Raw genomic sequence first — 12,822 nt, forward strand, 5'->3', positions numbered from 1 at the left:
TGAGGGGGATGATGGATGGACGTAGAAAATGAGTGCAAGCAGGGAGAACAGCTGGAGACGGTCTGACTGGAGGATAAACTTTGGGGGCCGCCGAACGGCAAAAGCTGATTGTACGTTCACTCGCTGTCTGAAGTGGGAAGATTTGAGGCTTACCGCTTCATGAAGGACTTTATTGTCTAGACACAGACAGCAGGAGCTTTACTCCTGGATTTTAAATAAGAGCAACAGCAGAGGGAGAAGGAGGAAATTGCCCTAGATTTAGAATCGGTGCAAATGACTGTATGAAAACATGTGAAATATAGAAGCAGTTGTTAAAGCAAACATGTAACATGATGTAAGATGGTAATGGGAGTGTAACTTGCAGATTTTTTACTCTTCTGAGTGGTATTGGGTTACAGCAAAAATTGTTAATGCAGATTTATTTCAGGAGAAAGTGGTGCAAGTGCTTCGCTTCATGATTCGTTTCATTTTCAGTGAGCTGGGATGAGATCTACTGATGCTGCGCCTACGGATAGTTTTTTGTTGTTCAACCATTTGCAGTGTTGGGGTTAGTGTTGTTAAAATTCATTTCACATAAAGGGGAGCCTTCACCTCAAGCCAAGCAAGTAGGTAAAAAAAACAAACATTCAATATGAAGAGATGCAATCAGACTTTTCATGGTTTGACATTTTATCAGACTAAAATTTTCCTGTTTTGTGTCAGAATCCACAAAATTATTTGTATTTACTAAATAAGACATTTTTAACATTTATTTCTTATCACTTTCTTTAAAGTCTGAAGTCTATTTACACTGAGATTGTGATCTGTTTGGACAGTTTGGTGAAGCCATGATGCCTTTGCTGTGAGCCTCTGAAAGGCTAATTTATGTTTGTGGATGAATTAAGGCGACACCTCAAACGTACCGTCTTCAAGAAGATATTTTTGCACCATCAGAATTATTTCCAAGATTCCATTTGATTTCTTTTGGTTGAAGATAGGATCAGGCACAATTAAAAAAAAAAAAAAAACCCCTCCCCTGAAAATATCCAAAATTTTCCACATAAATATAATACTGACGTAATTACGTTTATTGTGGCTAAAAACTGCAAAAACTGTAACAGTACACTAATCGGTGTGGTGCATAATAACTTGCATTGAAAAAAAAGACTCCAAATATGAGTTATTGAACATTTATTTCCTATTACAAGAATACAAAGGATGAAACTTTAAGCACAATAGCAATGCATGTTACTTATTGCTTGCTTCAAAAAGTTATTTTCTTGTACAGAAGGCATTTGTTGCTCAAAACAAAACAGTTAAAGGGTTTTTAAGCTGTTAATATGAAAAAAAAGAGAGTAATTTTTAAAGCAGGCAGTTGTGAGCTCACAACTCCGGTATTTTTCTTTTTGTCCACTTTGATACATTCAAGATGCTAAAATATGGCTGCTATGAATCAGCTCAGCTATTTCACATTTGCTTACGTTACACTCTGAAATCTGAGGACGTCTATCTGGATTGTGCTACATATCATTAACATACAAACATGGAACATACACGACAGATTACAAAATTACTTTATAACTAAATTATGATAGTCAAGAAAGTAAGACATTCCAATGTATTTTATATTTGGCATATTTATATACAAAGCTGGAATGTTTAATTTGTCTCCTGCTTTACTGTGTTTCCACTGAAATCACACATTTGCTTCTTTGAATGTATATTTTGAAAGAAAAGTAAAATTGTGACAGCAGACGAATGGAGATGAGAGCAATATTTCATATTTGCTTAATGCTTGCAATAAGTGCACAGATGTATGAGGGATCTTGATCCATGAAGGCTTTGGGTTGACGCTGTCACGGCAGCAGATGGTGGACTCTCGGACCGGGTCGGGGGTCCTCATTCAAACATGATGTCCGAAGCTTGACGCAGGCAGTTTGCGGACTCGGGGGGCATGTCGGTGTGCGTGACGTTGTTGGCGTCCAGACGCAGATGTCTGAGACGCGAATAGTTCAGCGGTCCTGTGAACTTGCAGAAACTCGCCAGATCGAACTCTGTGGGTAACCGAAAACAGATGATGAACGTTGGAATCCCCCCAAATATGACAGATGAATCTCGTCTTCCACTAAAGTCCTTTAGACAATGTTTTGACTCTTATCATTGTCAACATATTGTAAGCTTTGTGATGTGACTTGAATAATTTTACTGAAATATATGGTTTGAACAATAGACTGACTGTATCTGTATATTTGGATATTTGCTTTAAATATTCATCCATCTCAAGATTATCAGATTAATTATAATTCCCCGTGTAAAAAAATCTCACACTTTCTTGTTTCGTTGAGATTTCCTTTTTGACTTTGGATTAATTCCCCTCTATAACGATTTGATCTACTATTTGGTACATAAGTAGGTTAATTTTGTTCCAACATACTTACATTTCTTTCCTGTAATCAACATAATTGTATCCATGATCTTAGTCACAATATATATTTGTCTTGGAAGGTAAATATATTGATGAATTATTGTTTCACATGAAGAATAATCATTTTTATGAATGTTTTGTATTGCTTCCTGTTTTATGACAGATTATGACTCGTGATCAAACCAAAATAGCTCTGAGTGACGTCATGCTGATCCCACGTTTCCATTTTCTTACAGTTAATTGCAATGATGTGTTCTGATTGATGGATAGTTGGAACAAAATGTTGTTGTTATATGTGAAAAAGTTGGTTATGAAACAACTGATACTGCAGAAGTATGATTTGGCAAAAGGTCAAAATGACCAACACTGATCCATTCTGTCAGTCAAATAAATGTCAAGTCATTTCCACTTTACTCAAATGCTAACATGACTGTCCTAATAACCAACAGAAACAAAAACCTTTTATCTTATGGGGAGATCTCAAAAGGTGTTTTTTTTAACTCTTTGCAGGACAATAATATTCCTGTCAAAATAACGTAGTAATTGTAAGATGGCAGCTCACATTCAGACCGGCTCCGCCAGAGATTAGACTAATCGACTAACATCTAAAACAAAGTTTATGAAGTTGTTTCCTCATTCTGCGCCGAAATAGCTTCATATGCAGAGCATAAACTTACTGTTGATCTCATTGGCCTGAAGGTAGAGCTGCTCCAGCTGCTCGTTGATCTCAGGGATCGACTGAAGTTTGTTGAACGACAGATCCAGCTCCAAGAGCGAAGTCACATTGAACACCCCAGCAGGAATCCCAGAGTCCTGCAGCTTGTTGTGGGAGACCCTCAGGTAGCGCAGGGTGGGCAGCTTCTTCAGATACCCCGCTCCGATTTTATCGATCTCATTATAATCAGCGTAGAGGATTTCCAGCGAACTCGGGATTCCAGCTGGCAGCTTCTTCAACTTGTTGTGGCTCAAGTCCAACGAGAGCAGCTTCTTTGGGCCTTTGAAGGCGTCTGAGATGCCTTCAGAGGTTAGCTCGTTGTGCTGAAGGTTGACGGAGGTCAAATTCTCCTTGTCATTCAAGAGTCCAGACGGAAACTTGGACAACTTGTTGTTCGTCATCTTCAGCTCTTCGAGGGACTTTGAGGGAGGAATGACTGCCTCTGTGATCTCGTTGAAGCTGAAGAGCAGCTTCTCCAGGGCCGTCAGTTTATCAATGGTGCCTTTTTCTATCTTGGCGTTGGTGATCTTATTGTTGTCGAGCACCAGCCAGCGCAGGGTGTCGGTGACATTATCAAAAACTCCTGCCTTGATCTCTTCAATCAAGTTGTTCTGGAGGTACAGGTACTTGATCCCGGTGGGAACAATAGGGACAAACTTTAGCTTGCGGCTATCACAATACATTGCGCTTGGGAAATTGATTGGGCAATCACATTCTTTGTTGCAGTTTGGCCCTGACGGCCCAAGCATCGAAAAAGGCTGGTAGTCATACTCGTCATACTGGCCCAGGGCGATGTTGGCCAGTAATACCAAGAGGGTGACATGGAGAGGAAACATGGCTTCTGTGGGCAGGAAAAGAAAAAAGAGAAGCTGGCAAAAAACCACAATAAGGTTACATTAGTTAAAAACAAGAAAAGTGAAAGATAACATTCATTGAAACCTCTCTTCTACAGATGAATATCAATTAATAACAATTTTCAGGAAGCAAATAATTCAGTTTGGTGTGTGACACTAACAGTTACATATTCCAAGCATTTGTCAATTAATTAAAAATAAACTTGAAATGGTTTTACGATATGGGCAGGCAGTGGCCTACTCAAAGTAAACATTCAGCAGACAGTCACTTCCACCCTCCACAGGGAGATTAAGTCACAGACGATCATTGTTAAAGATGAAGAAGAAGCGTTTTAATAGAAAGTTGAGTGAAGTAGAGTAAAAGATTGGAAGGATTGTTCAAGAGATCATTCATCAAGACTGCAGATGGAGTCTGTGTTTCACAGACTGGAGTCTTAAACACAGACTGGTTTAAGATAAGGAACTGTTGCAACTGTCAAGAGGAAGAAGAGAAACACCAGATCCAACAATGGAGATGAGATGAAAACAGCTATTAAAATCACCTACATGCCAAACTACAGTAACTGCTGGTGCACTAATTCATGCAAAAAGAGCGTTGGCTAAGGATTGATGCATATGCTGTACATTATATTGTATTAGTTTCCAGGATAATTTTTGGGCAAAAAGAAAACTTTTTTTTTAAATGATTGCCTGCCTAAAGTAATAGCCTCTGTCATTTATTTCAAAAGTGTTTTTTTTTGTTTTTAAATTTTGTATTTTTCTTTGCTTAAATCACCTTTGGGAAAAACAAAACAAAACAAAAAAAAACTATGCCATCATTTTAGGAAGGTTATGCAATCTTAGCGTTATGTAATATTCTAATGTAAAAACAAAACTTAATTTTGGGGTTTTATTAGCTTTTATCAAATTAAAAGTAACAACAAAACATAATTTAATCATACCCCTGATTAAGTTATGTAAGTAATAATACTCTGTTTCACCATAATTTAATTATTGAGACTTTTTTCCATGTTCTAATTTGAAAAACATCTGTAGAAAGAAGATAAGCAGGCAAAAGATGCTTTTTTAAAAAGAAAAATGTACCTTTGTTTTTTTAGAACTGGTGTATTAATAACGAAAGTTAAAAACAGAGGCAAAATGAAGACATAAACACTTTGGAGCTGATGAAAAAAGTTGTGAAGCCTGCACAACATACGCAGTGGCCACACCCACTTCAATATATTTTGACATATGACTCCATATAAAGCAGATGAGGGAGTCGTCGGTTTATTTAAGCCTAAATAAAACCAAACAAACCCAGAATGTTCCAGAAATGAACAAACTGCAAATGAATAACTTTTCTTTACTTCTCTGAAAACTTTACTGGAGCTCAACGTCGAAGGCAGTCAACAACAAAAAAAAAAGGGTTTTATTACATGGCAGAAGTACAAAATTAGGTTTACAAATCAGATATTTCTAGACTGATTAATTCCAGACCCAGTGGAAATGCAGAAAGATTCCGGATCAAAGAATGAGGAATTACTCTTCAAAGCCAAACAAAGGCGTTGTGCAAACATAGAAACATGTTCCTTTCACACTAAGCTGTCAAAATGCTAAATCATCAAACTTTTAGGAGTCATTTTTCAGGCATGCAGAAATGTTTTTGTTGCCTTCTCTGTTGCAGCTTGTGCCCTGCAGCCCCAGCACTCCCATCCGGAAAACAGGAATAAAATGGAATATTCAAAGAGGAAATCTCAAATCCATGCAAGCTTACCTGTGCTTCTCTTTTTTTTTTTTTGAGCAGAGGGCCGGGAGGAAAGAACAATGTGGTGTTCAAAAACTGAAAGTCTCTGGAGAAAATCAGAGAGAAAGAAGGAGAGGGGGAGGAGTGACGGGTATTGATGGAGAGACAGAAGGAGAAAGAGGAGGGGAAGATGGGAGGCAGAACGAACGGGAGTCAGGGCGTGATCAGTGGGAGCTTAAGGGGGGACCATCATCAAAAAACACTTTGCTCAAACAATTGAGCTTAGGTGTAGCAATAGATATTGAATAGTTTAAAAGAAAATCTTTTCTTCCTTTCGCCCAAAAGTTTTCTGAAACAGTTTCAGTCTACCTGCAAGTGCGCCCCTTCACAAACGGTCATTAGTTCTGTTTGGAAGCAAAGAGCAGGTTTGCGGGGTTGTTTATGGGAAACTTTTCAACATGGAGGCGAAGCTTTATGGAAAAATGTGAAAATCATCTTTGGCTGGTTGGCAGCCCAGACGCTGCTCCTCAACATGAATAAATTAATCTGCAGCCTGCCAGGCTTCGGAAATTCTGACGGAGAAAGGACATAAAAACGGCCAAAAGCAAACTTGAGGAACACTGGAGGCAAACATTTCTTCTTCTCGTTTGTTTTGTTTCTGACAAAAATATTCACTATCGGGATTTTAAGCAAGTCCAATTGATCCCACATGTGTGAGCCTAAATCATGATTCTGACCACTGGCCCTTCATTTCTGCTCTAACTTGCTAAATCTCTGGAAGAGTTTTTGGAAAAGAGGGAGAATCACCTTAAAAAACAATAAGTAAGTGGACGAAAACCTTTGTCTGTTTTTGTGGGTGGATTTTCAGCACATCAATACGCCGAGAACCGACACCTGGATCTAATTGGCCTCAGTTCTCTGGTGCGCAACTTGCATAACATCCTCCTCTTCTGTGGAAAACTTTCCTTCCTCTGATTCTTGCTTGGCACACCGTCACTTTGCAGAAACTAATCACGTCTTTTGAACTTTTCCCAATTTTGTCACATTAAAACCACAAACTTCATCACATTTTATTCGGGGTTTTTACGAGCAAGACCAACAGTCACAAACAAAAATCCGAGAAGCAGGGTTTGGACTTGCATTCCATTGCCTTGACTCTGATACCCATAAATAAAATCTGGCGCCACCGAGTGTCTCCAGAAGCCATCTAATTAGCAAATAATGCAGCTGCTTGTAAATATATATATAAATCTTAGTATCTAAAAAAAAATCTATGTTCTGTGAAGGCCACAAAAGTTTATCAGAGAATGTAGCAAACAAACCGGATCAGAAAAGTGAAGGATTTCAAAGTGGATGGCTGAAAGTTGTGAAGAACTTTGATTAAGAGTCATTTCCACAAAGCAAGATCTCAAACTCTGAACTTTATACAGACTTCTCTTCAGCGAACAGCTGAGATACGTTCATGAGAAACTCAGCCAGTTGCATTTGCAACAGTTGTGAATTGGCAGACTCCTCATTAGGCTTTGAAACAAAGCAGAGAATAAATAAAAAAACAAACATCTGGGAAGTAAAGCAAAATGAAATATTTAGACATGAGAGAAGGGAAGACATGCTGTAAATAGACCAGGAGCAGAAGCTGAACCCAGCAGTGTCAAATCTCTATATGGTGTTTCATTTCTATAAATTACTATATTGTTAAGTTAATAACTTGTTTTCTTGCTTTCTCTGAGTTCGAAAAGAATTTCTTGAATTTTACTTGCGTTACTTCTTGCACGTCTTATGTGAAAAGTGAAACTGAAGTTGAAAATCTTCTGTTTCATGAGAACTGTAGGAAAAAAAAGTTACATTTTAAGGCGACAATCAGCTCAGCATTTTTGGTGCTTAATTAATGAAATATTCTGTCAAACTGGAAAGAAGGAAGGTCTTTTTTCTCAAGTGGAAAACCTTGCAACAAGATGTTTTCATTACAAGAAGACGTTTCCTGCAGCTGATGGTGAAATGTAAAATCTTTATTTATGTCTTGCCATATCTGAAATGCTGATTTAAAACAGTAAACTGTGTTTCTGATGTGATCCCTTGATATGTATGCATATTTTCCTTAAATAAGTTCTTGTTATAATGGTATCAAGCTCTGTTATGAATATATTTCATGACACGGGCAACAAAAATTGATTTCTGCTTGCGTTTTGCAGTTGGATAAATGTCCAACTAGAGAACAGATCACTTTCTCTTATATGAAAATCTAATTTCAAAGTTGCTGGTAATCTGGTTCAGATTTATACAAAGCTGAATTACACCATGAACGTCAGATAAATCATGCATTCAATGCACGACGATTGTTTTTACATCTCACATTTAATCACTCGATATCAAGCTTCTGATTAGATGTAAGATATATCTGCAAAAATGACAAATAACTACTCCTTCCAGTTTGCTTTGGAAGGGAACTGTTTGTTTCTCGGTCAGGATACAGTTTATGCTTCTGTTACTTCTTGTCAGCGAAGCCACAAATATTTATTGCCTTGAGGTTGCCATGTTTCTACCTCTGTTGCTGGTAGCGTTTACTGTGAACACACTCATAAGTCATTCCAGATTTTTCTTGTTGTTTTTCTCGGGGACAACTCTCTGTCATTTCTATGTCACACTGTTTCTGTTTGAGTGTCTCGATGTTTGACTCTTGCTCTCTAATTCTCTCTTGGAGCAGATTGCAGACACTTGGTGTCAGGAGTGTTTTCTTAGTACTCAGGTTACTACTATATTACTAACCCCACTGAACATTTGTGGAGACGGTTTGGGTGTTTGGTTCAAGCTGGTTGCAAAGTGGGACGCCAAAGCAGTGTGCAACCGAGGCGTCGATCTGCAGCGGTTGCAGATGACTCTTCTATGCACTTATGCGGACCCTATTTGTTTTATGAATAATGAATTAAATTGTCTGTATCCTGTGTTTCTTCAGACAATGCAAAGTAAGAGTCACATGCAAATCCAATGGAGTTTTGTGCAAATGATAAATATCTTTCACCCTTTGAAAGATTCAAATTCAGTTGAGTTTATATAGATAGTGTCAATTCAAGGCACTTTATAAAAAAATCCTTTCAATGCAGTCATACAGATTTCAACTGATCCCAGTTATCAAACAGTACAATAAGCTCAGTTAAAACACACGTTATAGAAAAATGTAATCTCTTCAGAAACATAGACTCCCAGATTTATTAAAATGTTCCTTTGGTAGGTAAATTTAAAGTAATCTGCAGTTCTTTTTGCTGCAGATCTTCCACAATGTCATGAACTTGTGGTGACCAAGACAGTTATTACCGGGCTTTACCAAAATACAGCCAACTTTTTAGTAAGACATTTCTCTAAATCATGTTTAATCTCATTTTTAGAAACATTCTTTCAAGGTAAAGAAGGTAAACTTCATTAGGTAGACCTGTCCAGTTGCTGGTTGACACATGCCGGTGACATGGCAGCAGTTCGGTGCACGTCTGACATCAAGAGCATCCTTAGGATGTGAAGGATCAAAAAAATCTAATCAGGATGTGAAACTGGCGAATCTGAACCAATTGCAACAGAAAGCAGTTCTTAAGGCAAAAACCGAGGGCGACGTAACCCTCATGAAGCTAGGATTGTACAGAAAGTGAGATAAGGTTAAAGTTGAGATAAAGATGAGATGAGTAGCTTTAAGAGGTTAATAGGACCGACAACATATCAGCTAATTACTGTGGTAAATGTTTGTGTACTTTCGCTTAGCTTTATGTATTACAATCCAAGTGGCCCTAGAAAAAGCATATATAGAATTATATATATAATTTATATGTAGCTGAGGGAACTATTGTTTCTCTATTTCAAATGAAAATAGACAAAACTTAGTATACAGATTCTTTAAAGGGCATCTAAAGATTTATTTTCCCCTTTAACAGCATCTCTCTCCAACTTGAGCCTAATTAGCTAATTAAAATATTTATTAATTTAAAAATTATCCATAAAAAATTAGAATACAAACCGTATGGGTTTGCTGTGAATGCAATGCTAATACATATTTCCAGCACATGTTGAAAAAAAAAACAAACAAAAAAAAATAAAGCTGGTTTCCACATGGCCAAGCTTTGTCAAAAGGTACACATATGGAGATCCAAGCAAGCACATTAGCAAACAGGATATTCTCAGGCTTCTTGGCGCAGACACACAGGAGCTTCTAATAAAACCTGAGACGGCGCCCAGACACCACCTTCTGTTCCTGCCGCGCATCTTAAACCGAGACTCATGCCCTGCGCTGGCCCGGCCGTCCTCTCACCCCGAGTCTCCTGGACTCACATGTGCCCAGAGGCGACAGAATCCAAGGCGGAGATCCTCTTAAAGCACATGACGTCTACTCCTCTTTGTCTGAGTAGTCTTGCATCACAGAACCGACCTAATTTTTTTAAAAAAGAATTCCCAAATTATAAAATGCAATGTATCTTGAACCACCTAAAAGGTCAATATTGTTTTGAGCTATAAAACATTATGCTTGCAGTTAAGTTTAACACACATTGCTGGGGTTTCAGAATCAGTGTTGGCATATGTTAAAAAGCACACTAAAATGAATAGTGATGTCTTTTTGAGTTGAACAGATTGAAAATAAACACCTGCTTTGTTTTTTTTCTTTCAGGATCTTGTCTCTTATCTGTTTTGACAAGGTGAAAGAGCTCAGGCTACTTTGGTTGCATAAGCGCCACAGTAAAAAAAAAAACAAAAACAAACAAACACACACGCCTACAAACACATGTGAAAACACACACTTAAACAAGTGTGCGCAAATGTGACTTTAGTGAGCAGTCAAACACAACCTTGGTGATTCCGCCTGCCAGTGGCTGCACATGAGCTAAAGCTGTCCGACATGCATGTCTAAACACACAGGAATATATGCAGTAAGCCTCAAGCTAGAAGCTATACGTGCCTATAGGGTCCAGGAGATAAATGTCTCTTCAGATCCTCAAGTTTGGACCGTGCTCAGGAGAGCAATTCATGGAAAGAGGCAGACAGGGTGCTGGTCTGGAAATCACCACTTGGGGGCAACAGATTGAAGTGAAGAGCTGAACTCACTCTGAAAGTTTTCGGATGAGCTCCAGAACTCCAACACTGACGCTTTGTCCTGTTGCAAAGACGAAGAAGTTCAAAATCGCCTCACATGGAGAGAGCTGCAAGATTGCATTTTCATCTGCATATTTGTTGTTAAAGTATCCGTTCATAAGGACCATTTAAAAGCCACTCTTATTTTGTTAAGACATAAACTGTGTGGAATCCAGTGAGATATGATCAAGAAAATCACCAATAGTTATCCCTGGCTTTAAAAAACAGCTTGAATACTGGTGCTTCTCTGTGCAACTTGACTCCAAATTACTAAACTAAAGTCAACCTATTTTCATAGAGCGTATTTGAAGTATTCAAAAGAAGCTGTAATATCTATAGAAAAAATGCTACATGAGATGCTGGCTGACGTTTGCACCATTTATTTTCCTTGGACATCTCTAAAACATGCCAATATCAAACGAATGGCTTCTCACCAGCCTCTCCAGAGCCAGATAATCAACTGTTGTAGTAATCCAGTCATTTGATTCAGGTGTGCATGTAAAAGTTGCAGGACATTAACTCTTGCTTTAGTCTGTAACTTGTCATTTTGAAATAGACCATGAGTTATTGTTGGTAACCTCTTGGAGTAGCTAAAATGTAGGGTTGTCTTTGCCTTATTTTCAGTCAAACAATACTCTTAACCTTCCTAAAGTCACCACTTTGGCAAATACAATCAAAGATTTATTACACTACTCACAAGACAAGAAAAATGACTTTGGTAGGGTAATAAATTTAGCACTTTGACACCATTTCAAAGCCACTAGCTGACAGATTCTAGTTTTCTTCGCCAAACAAGAATCTGTGTGGACGAACATGGGTAGTATCTGTCTGCTTCATTAGCCACGGAGCTCCAAGCAAGCGTGTTTTGAAGACACGCGCCCATCTTTGGAGAAACCAATTCAAAGCTGCTAAAGTCATTCACACAGAAGTCCGGAGTCATCGATTTGAAATGGAGCCTTTGTGCAACGACTTGAGTCACAAATGCTACAAACAGCTGTGCTCTTAATAATCATTGTGGGAACTGATTCAAGAAGCTAGTTTAGGTCCCAGATTGTTAGCTGCAGGAAACAGACATGGCAGCAGTCATTCTTTTTATTTTTTATATTGATTCTATAACAATCAGAAAATCAGTTTGATAACATAAAAAAAACCCCTCATGATTACAGGATAGAACAATTTACTGCATGAAAACATATCCTATATTCGTACTTGTGTGGTAAGCCAAAAAGACAAGTAATTGAATAAGAAATAAAAATGGTGGTTTTGTGCTAAGGCTGCACTGCGGACCACATTTTGATGTTGGATAAGAAAAATGGCATTACGAGGCACTAAATCATCTATACGACACATTAGTCTTAAAAATGTACTTTTTACTTCAAATCACAACTATTAAATGTCACATGGACCAAATTTATTTTTGCTTAGTGTAAATGTTCATACAAAAGTGTCTTAAATGGCTGGAGGATAATAAATCTGCAGTGGAGCATGAAATGGTTCTTGTGCAAACATATTTTAAAATTTCAGAGAGCCGATCTATTATGGCGTAACTTTAACTTTACATCCGCCGCCCTTCTGATTTGACTCATTTTGTGCCGTAAAGTCGAGGTAAATTTGTTTATTTGGTGAAAAGTTAAGGCTTAAAGCGTTGAGCTGTTAAATCAAATGTGTTGCTCTGCACGTTTGCTCTCAGTCTGGGTGATCTCCCCTGGGGAAACTGGTTTCCTCCCGCAAACCAAAGGCACAGCGGACTGAACACTCTATGCTGAAAGTGTTTGCTGTCTGTATGTATATATTTATATTTAGATGCATATAACAGCCAGAGAGTTCCCAGAGTGTTGGAAACTTCTTAAACATGGATGGAAATACATTTTATTATCATGCAGTATATAGAAATGTTGGTGCAGCCAAAGAGCTCTTTCAGTTAAAACCAATACAACAGGAAACTTAAAGTCCCAGGAATAACTGCTGCTCCGTTCACATCTGATTGTGCAGCACATGAAGAACTGATTCCATTGTGTAA

General features: G+C 38.1%; 1 protein-coding gene across 2 annotated transcripts; it reads right to left on the minus strand.

Moving 5' to 3' along the window:
- Window positions 1-1,155: 1,155 nt before the first annotated feature.
- Window positions 1,156-5,844, minus strand: lum (lumican). Of its 2 annotated transcripts, none has more exons than XM_055054672.1 (3): window positions 5,727-5,844; window positions 3,082-3,960; window positions 1,156-2,033 (listed from the first exon to the last, which is right to left on the minus strand). In XM_055054672.1, exons 2-3 carry the CDS (start codon window positions 3,953-3,955, stop codon window positions 1,879-1,881), a joined length of 1,029 nt encoding a protein of 342 aa, XP_054910647.1. In that variant the 5' UTR covers window positions 3,956-3,960; window positions 5,727-5,844; the 3' UTR covers window positions 1,156-1,878. The 2 variants fall into 2 exon arrangements, with proteins under 2 accessions (XP_054910647.1, XP_054910646.1); XM_055054671.1 differs by having other exon boundaries at window positions 3,082-3,988.
- Between the last annotated feature and the right edge of the window lie 6,978 nt (window positions 5,845-12,822).

This window comes from Poeciliopsis prolifica, unplaced genomic scaffold, assembly GCF_027474105.1.
Source record: "Poeciliopsis prolifica strain line A6 unplaced genomic scaffold, Auburn_PproV2 SCAFFOLD040, whole genome shotgun sequence".
NCBI lineage: Eukaryota > Metazoa > Chordata > Actinopteri > Cyprinodontiformes > Poeciliidae > Poeciliopsis > Poeciliopsis prolifica.